At 45.0% G+C, this 15,328-nt stretch overlaps 1 protein-coding gene across 3 annotated transcripts in view; it reads right to left on the reverse strand.

Annotated features, from left to right (window-relative positions):
- Window positions 1–10,254: 10,254 nt before the first annotated feature.
- MCF2L2 (MCF.2 cell line derived transforming sequence-like 2) overlaps window positions 10,255–15,328 on the reverse strand; it is a 245,936-nt gene continuing 240,862 nt past the window's right edge. For 2 of the 3 annotated variants that reach the window (XM_036850441.1, XM_036850443.1), the window contains 4 exons: window positions 15,090–15,134; window positions 11,861–11,949; window positions 11,379–11,485; window positions 10,255–11,307 (listed from right to left, as the gene is read on the reverse strand). In XM_036850441.1, the coding sequence (XP_036706336.1) occupies window positions 11,175–11,307; window positions 11,379–11,485; window positions 11,861–11,949; window positions 15,090–15,134 (374 nt within the window). In that variant the 3' untranslated portion in view covers window positions 10,255–11,174. Of the gene's footprint in view, window positions 11,486–11,860; window positions 11,950–15,089; window positions 15,135–15,328 lie in introns of all 3 variants that reach the window. The other variant, XM_036850442.1, reaches the window with a different exon arrangement.

Raw genomic sequence — 15,328 nt, forward strand, 5'->3', positions numbered from 1 at the left:
CTCCTAGCTAGCTTCCCAATACTTCTTGCAGCTTGGTGTGGCCATGCAACAAAGCTTTCACTAAGGGAATATAAGAAAAGATTTTGCGTGCCACTTGCACACTGGGCCTTAAAATATTACGCATGCGTATCTTCCAAGTTCTTTCCTCTTCCTGCGATCTGGAAACTGGACATTCCTGAGACCTGCTTTTGATGATGTAGGCAAAGACAATGCTCTAGCAGATGGCAGAAAAACCAGAAGGAAGGAACCTGGGCCACTAAATGACCGTGTGGAGCACAGCAGCCTGCAGGCCCAACCCAGGTGGTTTCACAAGACAGAAATATTCTTTAAGTCACTCTATTGTTGGATATCTTTGTTACAGCAGCTTACTCTTTCCCTTTACACATGGGATGTTATATTCCACTAAGAAAAGGGTTCTGTAGTCAAATAAGTTTGGGAAATCATGAGCTTAACAAAAGTATACAGACTTTCTTCCTGAAAGAGTTCTCAGCTCCTTTAATCTACTAATTGGGATCAACCAAGAGAGGAGTAGAACATGTAGTGTTTTTTTTTTTCTTTTGGCCATGCCATGTGGCTTGCAGGATCTTAGTTCCCTGACCAGGGATCGAACCTGTGGCCCCTGTAGTGGAAGTGCAGAGTCCTAACCACTGGATGGCCAGGGAATTCCCCTGTGTAGTATTTCTTTTCTAACCTCTTTATTGGAGTATAATTGCTTTACAGTGTTTAGTTTCTGCTGTATAACAAACTGAATCAGCTATATGTATACAGATATCCCCATATCCTCTCCCTCTTGCATCTCCCTCCCACCCTCCCTATCTCACCCCTCTAGGTGGTCACAAAGCACTGAGCTGATCTCCCTGTGCTATGTAGCTGCTGCCCACTAGCTATCTATTTTACATTTGGTAGTGTATATATGTCAGTGCTACTCTCTCACTTTGTCCCAGCTTACCCTTCCCCCTCCCTGTGTCCTCAAGTCCATTCTATACATCGGCATCTTTATTCCTGTCCTGCCCCTAGGTTCATTGAACCATTTTTTTTTTCAGATTCTCTATATATGTGTTACCATATGGTATTTGTTTTTCTTTCTGACTTTCTTCACTCTGTATGACAGACTCTAGGTCCATCCACATCACTACAAATAACTCAATTTCGTTTCTTTTCATGGCTGAGTAATATTGTGCCACATCTTCTTTATCCATTCATCTGTCGATGGATACTTAGGTTGATTCCATGTCCTGCCTACTGTATATAGAGCTGCAATGAACATTGCGGTACATGTCTCTTTTTGAATTATGGTTTTCTCAGTGTATATGCCTAGTAGTGGGATTGCTGGGTCATATGGTAGTTCTATTTTTAGTTTTTTAAGGAACCTCCATACTGTTCTCCATAGTGGCTGTATCAATTTACTTTCCCACCAACAGTGTAAGAGGGATCCCTTTTCTCCACACCCTCTCCAGCAATTATTGTTTGTAGATTTTTTGATGGTGGCCATTCTGACCAGTGTGAGGTGATACCTCGTTGTAGTTTTGATTTGCATTTCTCTAATGATTAGTGATGTTGAGCATCTTTTCATGTGTTGTTGGCAATCTGTATATGTTCTTTCTTCTTTGGAGAAATGTCTATTTAGGTCTTCTGCCCATTTTTGGATTGGGTTATTTTTTTTTTTTGGTATTGAGCTGCATGAGCTGCTTGTATACTTTGGAGATTAATCCTTTGTCAGTTGCTTCATTTGCAAATATTTTCTCCCATTCTGAGGGTTGTCTTTTTGTCTTGTTTACGGTTTCCTTTGCTGTGCAAAAGCTTTCAAGTTTCATAGGTCCCATTTGTTTATTTTTGGTTTTATTTCCATTTCACTAGGAGGTGGGTTAAAAAGGATCTTGCTGTGATTTATGTCAAAGAGTGTTCTTCCTATGTTTTCCTCTAAGAGTTTTATAGTGTCTGGCCTTACATTTAGGTCTTTAATCCATTTTATTTTCATGTATGGTGCTAGGAAGTGTTCTAATTTCATTCCTTTACATGTAGCTGTCCAGTTTTCCCAGCACCACTTATTGAAGAGGCTGTCTTTTCTCCACTGTATATTCTTGCCTCCTTTATCAAAGATAAGGTGACTATAGGTGCGTGGGTTTATCTCTGGGCTTTCTATCCTGTTCCATTGATCTATATTTCTGTTTTTGTGCCAGTACCATACTGTCTTGATTACTGTAGCTTTGTAGTATAGTCTGAAGTCAGAGAGCCTGATTCCTCCAGCTCCGTTTTTCTTTCTCAAGATTGCTTTGGCTATTTTGTGTTTCCATACAAATTGTGAGATTTTTTATTCTAGTTCTGTGAAAAATGCCAGTGGTAGTTTGATAGGGATTGCATTGAATCTGTAGATTGCTTTGGGTAGTAGAGTCATTTTCACAATGTTGATTCTTCCAATCCAAGAACATGGTATATCTCTCCATCTATTTGTATCATCTTTAATTTCTTTCATCAGTGTCTTATAATTTTCTGCATACAGGTCTTCTGTCTCCTTAGGTAGGTTTATTCCTAGATACTTCATTCTTTTTGTTGCAATGGTAAATGGGAGTCTTTTCTTAATTTCACTTTCAGATTTTTCATCATTAGTGTATAGGAATGCCAAGAGATTTCTGTGCATTAATTTTGTATCCTGCAACTTTGCCAAATTCATTGATTAGTTCTAGTAGTTTTCTGGTATAGTATCTTTAGGATTCTCTATGTATAGTATCATGTCATCTGCAAACAGTGACAGCTTTACTTCTTCTTTTCCGATCTGGATTCCTTTTATTTATTTTTCTTCTCTGATTGCTGCAGCTAAAACTTCCAAAACTATGTTGAATAATAGTGGTGAGAGTGGGCAACCTTGTCTTGTTCCTGATCGTAGTGGAAATGGTTTCATTTTTTTACCATTGAGGACAATGCTGGCTGTGGGTTTGTCATATATGGTCTTTATCATGTTGAGGTAAGTTCCCTCTATGCCTACTTTCTGGAGGGTTTTTATCATAAATGGGTGTTGAATTTTGTCAAAAGCTTTTTCTGCATCTATTATCATATGGTTTTTATCCTTCAGTTTGTTAATATGGTGTATCACATTGATTTGCATATATTGAAGAATCCTTCCATTCCTGGGATAAACCCCACTTGATCATGGTGTATGATCCTTTTAATGTGCTGTTGGATTCTGTTTGCTAGTATTTTGTTGAGGATTTTTGCATCTATGTTCATCAGTGATATTGGCCTGTAGTTTTCTTTTTTTGGTGACATCTTTGTCTGGTTTTGGTATCAGGGTGATGGTGGCCTCATAGAATGACTTTGGGAGTGTTCCTCCCTCTGCTATGTTTTGGAAGAGTTTGAGAAAGATAGGTGTTAGCTCTTCTCTAAATGTTTAAGAGAATTCACGTGTGAAGCCATCTGGTCCTGGGCTTTTGTTTGTTGGAAGATTTTTAATCAGAGTTTCAATTTCAATGCTTGGGATTGGTCTGTTTATATTTTCTTTTTTGTCCTGGTTCAGTCTCGGAAGGTTGTGCTTTTCTAAGAATTTGTTCATTTCTTCCAGGTTGTCCATTTTCTTGGCATATAGTTGCTTGTAGTAATCTCTCATGATCTTTTGTATTTCTGCAGGGTCAGTTGTTACTGCTCCTTTTTTATTTCTAATTCTGTTGATTTGAGTTTTCTCCCTTTTTTTCTTGATGAGTCTGGCTAGGGGTTTATCAATATTGTTTATCTTCTCAAAGAACCAGCTTTTAGTTTTACTGATCTTTGCTATTGTTTCCTTCATTTCTTTATCATTTATTTCTGATCTGATCTTTATGATTTCCTTCTTTCTGCTAACTTTGGGGGGGGGTTTTTTTGTTCTTTCTTCTCTAATTGCTTTAGGTGTAAGGTTAGGTTGTTTACTTGAGATTTTTCTTGTTTGTTGAGGTAGGATTGTATTGCTATAAACTTCCCTCTTAGAACTGCTTTTGCTGCATCTCATAGGTTTTGGGTCGTTGTGTTTTCATTGTCATTTGTTTCTAGGTATTTTTTTGATTCCCTCTGATTTCTTCAGTGATCTCTTGGTTATTTAGTGGCATATTGTTTAGCCTCCATGTGTTTGTATTTTTTACAGTTTTTTCCCTATAATTGATATCTAGTCTCATAGTGTTGTGGTTTGAAAAGATACTTGATACAATTTCAATTTTTAAAAATTTCCCAAGGCTTGATTTATGACCCAAGATATGATCTATCCTGGAGAATGTTCCATAAGCACTTGAGAAGAAAGTGTATTCTGTTGTTTTGGGATGGAATGTCCTATAAATATCAATTAAGTCCATCTTGTTTAATGTATCATTTAAAGCTTGTGTTTCCTTATTTATTTTCATTTTGGATAATCTGTCCATTGGTGAATGTGGGGTGTTAAAGTCCCCTACTATGGTTGTGTTACTGTCGATTTCCCCTTTTATGGCTGTTAGCATTTGCCTTATGTACTGAAGTGCTCCTATGTTGGGTGCATAAATATTTACAATTGTTATATTTTCTTCTTGGATTGATCCCTTGATCATTATGTAGTGCCCTTCTTTGTCTCTCGAAAATAGTCTTTATTTTAAAGTCTGTTTTATCTGATATGAGAAATGCTACTCCAGCTTTCTTTTGATTTCCATTTGCATGGAATATCTTTTTCCATCCCCTCACTTTCAGTCTGTATGTGTCCCTAGGTCTGAAGTGGGTCTCTTGTAGACAGCATACATACAGGTCTTGTTTTTGTATCCATTCAGCCAGTCTGTGTCTTTTGGTGGGAGCATTTAATCCATTTACATTTAAGGTAATTATCGATATGTATGTTCCTATTACCATTTCTTAATTGTTTTGGGTTTGTTTTTGTAGGTCTTTTCCTTCTCTTGTGTTTCCTGCCTAGAGAAGTTCCTTTAGCATTTGTTGTAAAGCCGGTTTGATGGTGCTGAATTCTCCTAGCTTTTGCTTGTCTGTAAAGGTTTTAATTTCTCCATCAAATCTGAATGAGATTGTTGCTGGGTAGAATAATCTTGGTTTTAGGTTTTTTACCTTTCATCACTTTAAATATGTCCTGCCACTCCCTTCTGGCTTGCAGAGTTTTTGCTGAAAGATCAGCTGTTAACCTTATGGGGATTCCCTTGTATGTTATTTGTTGCTTTTCCTTTGTTGCTTTTAATATTTTTTCTTTGTATTTAATTTTTGATAGTTTGATTAATATGTGTCTTGGCATGTTTTTCCTTGGATTTATCCTGTATGGGACTCCCTGTGCTTCCTGGACTTGATTGACTATTTCTTTTCCCATGTTAGGGAAGTTTTCAACTATAATTTCTTCAAATATTTTCTCAGACAGTTTCTTTTCCTCTTCTTCTGGGACCCCTATAATTTGAATGTTGGTGCATTTAATGTTGTCCCAGAGGTCTCTGAGACTGTCCTCAATTCTTTTCATTCTTTTTTCTTTACTCTGCTCTGTGGTAGTCATTTCCACTATTTTATCTTCCAGGTTACTTATCCATTCTTCTGCCTCACTTATTCTGCTATTGATTCCTTCTAGAGAATTTTTAATTTCACTTATTGTGTTGTTCATCATTGTTTGTTTTCTCTTTAGTTCTTCTAGGTCCTTATTGAATATTTCTTGTATTTTCTCCATTCTATTTCCAAGATTTTGGATCACCTTTACTATCATTACTCTGAATTCTTTTTCAGGTAGACTGCCTATGTCCTCTTCATTTGTTTGGTCTGGTGGGTTTTTACCTTGCTCCTTCATCTGCTGCATAGTTCTCTGTCTTCCCATTTTGCTTAACTTACTGTGTTTGTGGTCTCCTTTTCATAGGCTGCAGGTTCGTAGTTCCCGTTGTTTTTGGTATCTGTCCCCAGTGGGTAAGGTTGGTTCAGTGGCTTGTGTAGGCTTCCTGGTGGAGGGGACTGGTGTCTCTGTTCTGGTGGATTAGGCTGGATCTTGTCTTTCTGGTGGGTGGGGCTGCATCTGGTTGTGTGTTTTGGGGTGTCTGTGAACTTAGTATGATTTCAGGCAGCCTCTCTGCTAATGGGTCGGGTTGTGTTCTTGTCTTGCTAGTTGTTTGGCATGGTGTGTCCAGCACTGTAGCTTGCTGGCCATTGGGTGGAGCTGGGTCTTAGCGTTGAGACAGAGATCTCTGGGAGAGCTCTCGCCAATTGACATTACTTGGAGCCAGGAAGTCTCTGGTGGTCCAATGTCATGAACTTGGCTCTCCCACCTCAGAGGCTCAGGCCTGACACTAGGCTGGAGCACCAAGACCCTGTCAGTCACTTGGCTTAGAAGAAAAGGGAAAAAAAAAGAAAGAAAAAAAAATTTTTTTTTAATTAAAAAATAATTAAAATTTAAGAAATAAAAAAGTAATAGAAAAAAAAGAGAGCAACTAAACCAACAAATAAATCCACCAGTGATAACAAGCGTTAAAAACTATACTAAGGTAAACATAAAAATCAGAAACCAGTCATTCGCAGACAGCAAACCCCAAGTCTACAGTTGCTCCCAAAGTCCACCGCCTCAATTTTGGGATGATTCATTGTCTATTCAGGTATTCCACAGATGCAGGGTACCTCAAGTTGATTGTGGGGATTTAATCCACTGCTGCTGAGGCTGCTGGGAGAAATTTCCCTTTCTCTTCTTTTGTTCGCACAGTTCCTGGGGTTCAGCTTTGGATTTGGCCCTGCCTCTGCGTGTAGGTCACCCTCAGGTTTCTGTTCCCGCCCAGAGAGGATGGAGTTAAAGCAGTGGCTGATTAGGGGGCTCTGGCTCACTCAGGCCGGGGGGGAGGGAGGCGTACGGTAGTTATAATTGGAATGCGGGGTGAGCCTGTGGCAGCAGAGGCCAATGTGATGTTGCACCAGCCTGAGGTGTGCCGTGTGTTCTCCCAGGGAAGTTGTCCCTGGATCATGAGACCCTGGCAGTGGCAGGCTGCACAGGCTCCCAGGAGGAGGCATGTGGATAGTGACCTGTGCTTGCACACAGGCTTCTTGGTGGCTGCAGCAGCAGTGTTAGCGTTTCATGCCCGGCTCTGGTGTCTGCGCTGATAGCTGCGGCTTGCGCCTGTCTATGGAGCTCATTTAGGCAGTGCTCTGAATCCCCTCTCCTCGCGCACCCTGAAACAATGGTCTCTTGCCTCTTAGGCAGTTCCAGACTTTTTCCCGGACTCCCTCCTGGCTAGCTGTGGCACATTAGCCCCCTTCAGGCTGTGTTCACGTAGCCAACCCCAGTCCTCTCCCTGGGATCTGACCTCGGAAGCCCGAGCCTCAGCTTCCAGTGTCTCAGGCTGGTGAGTGCTGGTTGGCACCGATCCTCTGTGCAGAAATCTCTCCGCTTTGCCATCTGCACCCCTGTGGCTGCGCTCTTCTCCATGGCTCCGAAGCTTCCCCCGTGCCCACCCCCAGTCTCCGCCAGTGAAGGGGCTTCCTAGTGTGTGGAAACTTTTCCTCCTTCGCAGCTCCCGTCCCTATTCTTTTGTCTCTGTTTTTTCTTTTTTTCTTTTGCCCTACTCAGGTATGTGGGGACTTTCTTGCATTTGGGAAGTCTGAGGTCTTCTGCCAGCGTTCAGTAGGCATTCTGTAGGAGTTGTTCCACATGTAGATGTATTTTTGATGTATTTGTGGGGAGGAAGGTGATCTCCACATCTTACTCCTCTGCCATCTTGAAGGTCCCCCCCTCCCTGTGTAGTATTTTTAAAGTGTATTTATTTTTAGATAATTCTTTTTCATTGTGGGATTAACTCACTGAATTCTTACACTCTTCTGCCTATGCTGTAAAATGTACTCTGGGAAGTGCTGGTTTAGAGGATCTCTAACTTTTCTCATCATTTCATAGTGCATGGCTGGTGTTTAGTGTGGACTCAGATTCTGCCAGATTTTACAGATCCTGGGCCAGAGCACTTTCACCTGGGGCTACAGCATTCCCACTCCTCAGCAACGTGTTGAAATGAGTCCCTCTAGCGGGCAACAGGTGATATGATGAATTGAACGACTAGTAAAAGAAGGCTGGGGGATTTATCTGATGGTTTTGGGTTCTTTTCCATTTACCCAAACAAAATGATGATACAAATTTCACTCATAGAAGAGCCACCCTCTGTTTTTTCTTTTTTTCCCTTGTTTTTAAGAAGTCTAAAAATTTCAAAACTGTATTTCAGTTCCAGGAGCTGCAGTTTACCATTTTCCCAACACTTCCATAACCAGCCTCATCACACAGCAGCAGGGTTGTGTGCTCCCACAGTATGTGTCACACCGTGTTGTGATGATCTGTTTCCACATCTGTCTCCCACAACTGGACTGAGGAACCTCTCACTCATCTTCATACCTCCTTGGTCTCTCCCGACGCTGGCACCTTCATTAGGATGGATGTGCTCAGGAAATAGGTGTTGAATGAAAGGAGAGAATACATACATAAATAAATAAATATTCTTATGGTCAAAATGGAACAAGGTGGGTTGGAAAATAATGCAGGTAGAAGGAAGTAAGATTTCCTATAGATTTGGGAAGAACTTTATTTTTGTGTGCAAATAGTAAATATTGTATCCTACCAATCTGAAACACATTCTACCATAAGACAGATACTTTGTTGTTAGGAAAGGGGGCATGAGAGCGGGGACCCACCACATAGTTCAACTTTCTGAAAAATTTCAAACACTCTGCTAGATAATCGTGCCAAGGAGCCCCTCCCTGATGGTCTATTCCTCAGTCTCTGCCCTTTTTGGCCACCCAGTCAAAGGGCTTCTTTATGGACACACTATTTTGGTTTTCTTGAATTCTACAGTGATGTTCCCGAGTCTCATGGGAGACACTCCCCAGGTGCCTGCTGACCCACTCCATTCCAGGAACGAATCAGGGGACTGAAAACTCAGCCAGATCCCTCATCCAGTGAAAAGTTAAAATCAAAGCACCCTAACAATTCCAAAAGCAACTAAATCCAAAACTACCTCTAAAACTAAACAACTCCAGAGCTCAGGGTGCTGGTTATTAGCCATGATCGCTCAGCTCCCCGCCCACCCTCTGCTCTCTGCTTTGTGGTTGGGGCCATTCGCCTCCTTTGCCAGCTGCTCCTTGTCAGCCTGGGCCAATAGGGCAGAGGAGCAGAGACTGGTAGAGGGGAGAGGGCTTTGCTCCTCCCTGTGTGCCTGGGTTCCCTTCAGCATTGCCCTAGCAACTGGCCTTCACCCTGAGAGCCCCAGTCAGTTCCAGAAGCTGCAGCTTACCATTTTCCCAGCACTTCCATAACCAGCCTCATCATGCCCCTTCCTCTAGCACCAGCTGGCAGCAGGGTTCTGCATCCAGTTCCCAGGCCCGCCTTCAAGTTCCTGGGGGCACCTGGGGAATGCCACCGCCCCCCCCCCCACCAGAGGGCTACCCTCAGCCATGTGGGGCCCCCAACCTCTTCCCTTGTTCCCTCTGCCCTTGGGCTGGTAGCTGCTTCTTATAGTTAGAATCTTCATAATATATCATTATCATTATCTTGTTATCTTTTTTTCCCCATTAAAATCTCCAGTAGCTGGATAGCACTTCCTTATAGTAAATCCTTTCTGTTAAAATAACTAGTATAGTGTCTCTCTTGATTGGATCCTGACTGATGAACTAAATAATTGTAATACTAAATAATTCTGAAAATAAACCTGAAAATAAAATAACTAAAAATAGTGAATAGAAAAAAAATTGAATGACAAAGAGAGAACTGAAAAGAAATAACTGAGAATAAGTAACTCTGAAAATAACTCAGAAACTAAATAGCTCAAAATTTCTAAAACTAAAAAACTCAAAATATAATGTTCAAAAATGCAACAACTGAAAATAAAATAATTTAAAACCAAATAACTAAAAAATAAAAAATACCCAAATAACAAATGAATGTAAAAATAACACAGAATCTAAAATAAGTGAAAATAAATCACTGTGAATATAAGTAACTCTAAAACCAAATAACTAGGGGAAAAACCCCAAAATAATGACAGGTATTTTATCCTGAAAATAAAGTAATTCAAAAACTTCCAATGAGTTTTTACTATTCAAATAAGTAACTGTAAAAATAAATAATTCAAAAATGCCAATAACTAAAAATAGAATAACCATGAAAATAAATAACTCAGATATTAACAATTGTAAAGACAGATAATTAAAAATGAATAGTTCTAAAGCTAATTTGGAAATATATAACTATTAAAACAAAGTAACTATAAATAACTGAAAATAAATAACTCAAAAACTAAGTAACTTTAAAAACAAAATAATTATAAACAGGTAACTTTAAAGCTATAAGATTAAATAACTAGAAAACTAAAAACAAATGAAAATTAACTAATGAAACTAAAAATAAATAACCGAAGATAACTGAAACTAAAAACTAACGAGTCTGAACGTAAATATCTCAGAAGTTAACCTGTAACCAACCCTCGCTAAAAGGAAACAATCCTGGAACAAAGTAACACAAGTATCACATGAACATTCCTGTGGGGATTAAGGGAGGCGAACACAGGGCTGCCATGCGGAGTCTGAGCAGCTCTGATCAGAGGTTCTCAACCTAGCTCCCCACTCCCACCCCAGGAGAAATTTGGCAATGTCTGAAGGCATTTTTGATTGTCGTAATTTGGGTGAGTGGGTGGGGGGGGGTGTTACAGGCATCTAGTGGGTAGAGGCCAGAGATGCTCCCAAACATCCTACAAGGCACAAGAAGTACCAACAAAGAAGTATCCAGCCCGCAAAGTCAAAAGTGCCAACATTGAGAAACCCTGCGCTCAGCTCTCCAACACTGGATTATGCTAACCTCCAAAAGGCACGTCTACCGAGCAGCTCGAGGTTCTCCGCGGGGTCCGCAACCAAGCCGGCTGCGCTCGTGCAGGCGCGCCTCTAACGGCGCAAGGTTCTCCACGGGCTCTGCGCCAAGTCCCTGCGCAGGAGTGCCTCAGCACCTGCAGGTTCTCCACGGGGTCTGCGCCGAGTCCCTGCGCGAGCGGGGTTGCACCGGGAGGGGTGGGCTCTGCGGGCGGACAGGGACCGCTCCTTAGGCTCCGGCAAGATGGTCCTGTTGCCCCCGGGCAGGGCAGCGGATCCCCAGGCTCCAGGGCCCCTTTGCTGCTTCTGCTTAAGGGCGGGCCGGCCTCCGCATCCACAGCAGTGGCTCCCGGGAATGCAGGCGGCCGGGGCGGCTGGGTTGTCTGGGACGAGTGTCAGTTCTCTGCGGAGGGCGGCCTCAGGCCCCCTTCCAGCGCCCGCACTGCCTCTACTCGAAAACCGGTCTCCCCACTGGGGGCGAGCAAGCCAGCGGACATCCCAGGGGTCTCCTCAGTTTTGTTTGTGGCCCTGAAATTCCAAGAAGAAAGACGAGCAATGGCTAACAAGTTCGCTTACTTTTCTTTCCGCTTCACACTCACGTGTCCTCCTCTTCGCCGCCCTCTTTCTCTCCCTGGATGCTTTCTTCCGTTTCCTGAACAGACTTGGAGGTTTCATAACTGTCGTCCAACTGGCAAAGCCCCGAGAGCTGGAAGGGAAGGGACAGGGGTGTAATGCTGCGGTTGGGTTGGGGGGCGGGTCCGGTCCACACGGCAATCCCCGCTGGCAGGGCGGGGCCACCCCAGCTTTCCTATGGGGCCACTCAGGTCCTCAGCAAGAGACCCTAATTTTGGCCAGAAACCAGGGGAACGCTAAGGAGCCGGGGATGCGGGGCCTGCTGGGCTGGGGGTCTGAGCCGCTTTGCAGATCCAGTGACCTCAGCTTCCCGGATTAGGCCGAGTCCTTAATGGGTGAGAATCATGTAAAGGAGGCAGAGGGAAGGAGGAGAGGAAGAGGGGGCAGGAGAAGCTGATGAACAGGAATGAGGGAAAATATGAAAGAGGTAAGAAGGAAAGAAATTTACACTCAGAGCACTGCTCTCCTTTTCCGTATCTTCTGGACCTTCACAATTGTCAAAGTTTTCCATGGAGATAAACTCCCTGCTGGAGCAACCTTGGGGAAAGAAAAGGAAGAATTTGGCCGGCCGTGGGGGAGAGGGCGTGGGAGGACAGGCCACGCAGCCTATGGCAGGACGGAATGGGCAGCACCGGTCCCCAGGAACCCATTCTCGCCATCTCTCCCTCCTCTCCTGGGACTGCACTGCTTCACCTGGGCCGGGAGGAGGGGGCCTGTGATCTCCGGGTTCCCTTTTCCAGCTCAAAATTCTGTAACTGTGAGAAGACATGTCCTACCTCACAGTCCTACCTCCTTGTCCTCCAAGAAAACGGTCATTGTCTTTTTGTGCTTGACGACCTTCCTGCCTTCCCTCCTTCCCGCCCTCCTTTCTTCCTTATGTCCTTCTCTCCCCTGATTACTGCCCATTTCCCATTTCCTTGGCAGCCTCTGCCAGAAGTCACTGCTCTCCCCGTGGGAAAATCAGAGGGACAGAAAGTACATCCTGCCTCTCTCGCCGATGAATGATTAACTTACCAATTAGCCACACCACTGTGTACCTGTTCTGTGCCAGGGCTGTTAAAGACACTGGGGAGGAACAGCAAATCCCACCAAATACTGAGCCTGCTGTATGTCTGCTGGGATGTCAGGCATTTGTCAAAAGTTAAGCCTCACACAGCTGTAAGGACCTTAGCCCCATTTTACAGACGAGAAACTGAACTGAGAGAAAAATCACCCCGCTAAGTTCCGTTCTCCTGTAAACACTGCAGTTGAAATCTACACATTTCTACTTTTTTTTTTGTTTTGGTGCCGTGCCAACAAGCTTGTGGGATCTTAGTTCCCCGACCAGAGATTGAACCCAGAGATTGAACCCAGGCCCTCGCAGTGAGAGCGCGGAGTCCTAACCACTGGACCGCCGGGGAATTCCCTACACATTCCTACTCTAAAGACAGGATCTCTGTCCCCACAATGCTCCCAAGTCAGCTTAGGGAGACGAGCATCTGCAGAGAGATCTTGATCTGAGGGAGCCCCAGGTTGAGCGTCAGCTGAATCCAACCCATCCCGCAGGAATCTGAGCGCAGGAGAGAGTTTCAGTTCCGGTGAGAATGCAGGGGGAGGGGCCTTGTGGGCAGAGGACGGGCGCAGGAGCGGAGCGGAGCGGAGCGGAAGGAGCCTGCAGTTGCGGTGCGGGGGGGGCCTAGTATCTCCGGGAGCAGGCAGCCCGCAAGAGGGAGCTCCCGACCTGCCGCCCAGAGGCCCCCGCCAAGCTGCGTTCGGGGCCGGGATCCTCCCCGGAGCAGGGCAGGGAGGGCTGTGCGAGCACGACGGGGAGCAGCCGGGCGGCCGCTTCCTGGAGGCCTCCAGAGACCCCGCCGGACGACGCAGGGGCAAAGCCTGGTTTAATTCCTGCTCCTGGGACGTGGTGGGGTGAGCGGAGGGAGCGTGGAGGAGAAAGTGGCTCTGGGAGGCGCCTCCCACCGCCCTCCTCCAGATATGGCTGCGGGGCATCCGCAGTAACCCCCAGAGACGCCTCTTTAAGGCGGTCATCCAGCGTGGGTCCCCTTAGACCAGGAGCAGACAGTGAGGACGGAGGGATGGCGGTCTTGCTGGAAGGCTCTTAGGGAGGAACCAGAGCAGGAGCAGTTGCGCCCTTGACCACCCCCTGCGTGAATAGAAGAGCTGCGTCTCCAGGGGCCGTGGCCTCAGTGCCCCAGGCAATGCCGGGTGCCAGGGACCCCAGAGCCGCCCGCTGGGAGGAGCCCGGGGTGGTAGTGGGGCTGGGTGGCAACATGGGAACTGAAAGACGTGAGGACGAGTTCCAGCCATTCCTCGAGGTAAGTGAAATGATGACCTGGTGCCGGGGCTGCTTCCCCCTCTCTCCTGTGGACCCTGCAGGATGGGGAGGGTGAGGGGGCTTCAGCCAGGCACAGGGCTGGCACAGAGGGGCCCTCACACACTTGGCCACGCGTTGACTGCATTATTTCGGGATCAGCCAGGCCATCATCCCCCGCCTCCAGGTAAGGATTTGCCTGAGCTGGAAAGAGGACCAATCCTCCGAGCACAGTCAAGACCCAGATGCCACCTCCCTGCTGGGGACCGGCAGTGCACATGGGCTCCTCGGCTCCTGCTACCACAGGTGAGGGTGGGGGCCGCCTGGGGCCCCACAGGCCTCCAGTTTAGTCTAGGGCAGGGTTTTCCATACTCCTTAGAGTGTGACCCAGGGAGGGGCAAATTTTACATCCCAACGCAGTGTACACACAGAAATACATTCACAAAATTAAAACCAACGTTTGTGGAACCATATTGCTCTTACAATGTGTGATGTCCTCATCTATTCTGTTCTGTCCTTTCTAGTCTATTCGTTTGTTCTGTTCTGTTCTTTTATTCTGTTCTATTCTATCCTGGAGACAGAGGAGGAGAGGGGCTGTGGGAGGCGGCGGGGTCACCCACAGTCTCCTCACAGGACCCTTCGAGGGAGAGTTTCTTCCGAGGCGAACTGCATCTGCCCTGGGTGGGCCCTCATGTGTCTCCCCCATGGGCCCCGGGCTCTTGGCAGCAGAGACAACACCCTATTCACCCAGTATCCCTCATGGCTCCTGGAAGAAACCCAGACTTCTTAGAACCCACAAGCCTTGGAGAATGTCCCTCAGTCAAAGCCCCCCAGTTGTGCAGGGGAGGAAAGTGCAGCTCACGGCAGTCTTTTGCTGTATCTTTGTCATTTCCGTATTTAATCCCTGCCTCCTGGATTCACTGGCCATGGGCTCTGTGGTACTAAAAGTCTTAGGTACTAAGTCTTCGGTTTTATGGAGGTGGCAGCACTGAGGGGACCCCAGATTCAGCGTCTGGCAGGTCACAGGCACCTGAGTGAATGAATGAGAGGCCCATTGCCTGGGGTAGGAGCAGGGGCTTTGGAGTCAGTCAGACCTGAGTGCAGTTTTGACTTTGCCTCTCGCTCACTGGCTGTGTGATCTTGGGTAAGCCACTTAACCTCTCTGAGCAACAGTTTCCTTGTTTCTAAAATGGGGATAATAATACCTATTTTGCAGTGTTGATGTAATGACTAGCAAAAATCCTTGTAAAGTAAAATGGAATTTAATAAATAACACGCATTATTATTATTGTTAATAGTAATTATGATAATACTAAAGAGAAGGTCTCAGAACTGCTCTGGGCACTCCAAGTGTGCTATTATTACTCACATTTTGGGGATATTTGTCTGCCATTTTCTTCATCCTCATAAACATCTGGGGGAGGAAACATTATAAAGTTAAAAAATGACTTTAATGGGAAGCAGAGTGCACACACGCACATGCACACACACACACACAGCAGAAAAGCCAAACTGTACAGACCCTTGACAAATAGTTAATTTGATTACAGCAAAATTTCAAGTTATAGTTGCGTTCTTGGAAAATGAGCAGAATGACCCTGGTACCAG

The sequence above is a fragment of the Balaenoptera musculus genome, chromosome 4 (assembly GCF_009873245.2).
Source record: "Balaenoptera musculus isolate JJ_BM4_2016_0621 chromosome 4, mBalMus1.pri.v3, whole genome shotgun sequence".
Classification (NCBI taxonomy): domain Eukaryota; kingdom Metazoa; phylum Chordata; class Mammalia; order Artiodactyla; family Balaenopteridae; genus Balaenoptera; species Balaenoptera musculus.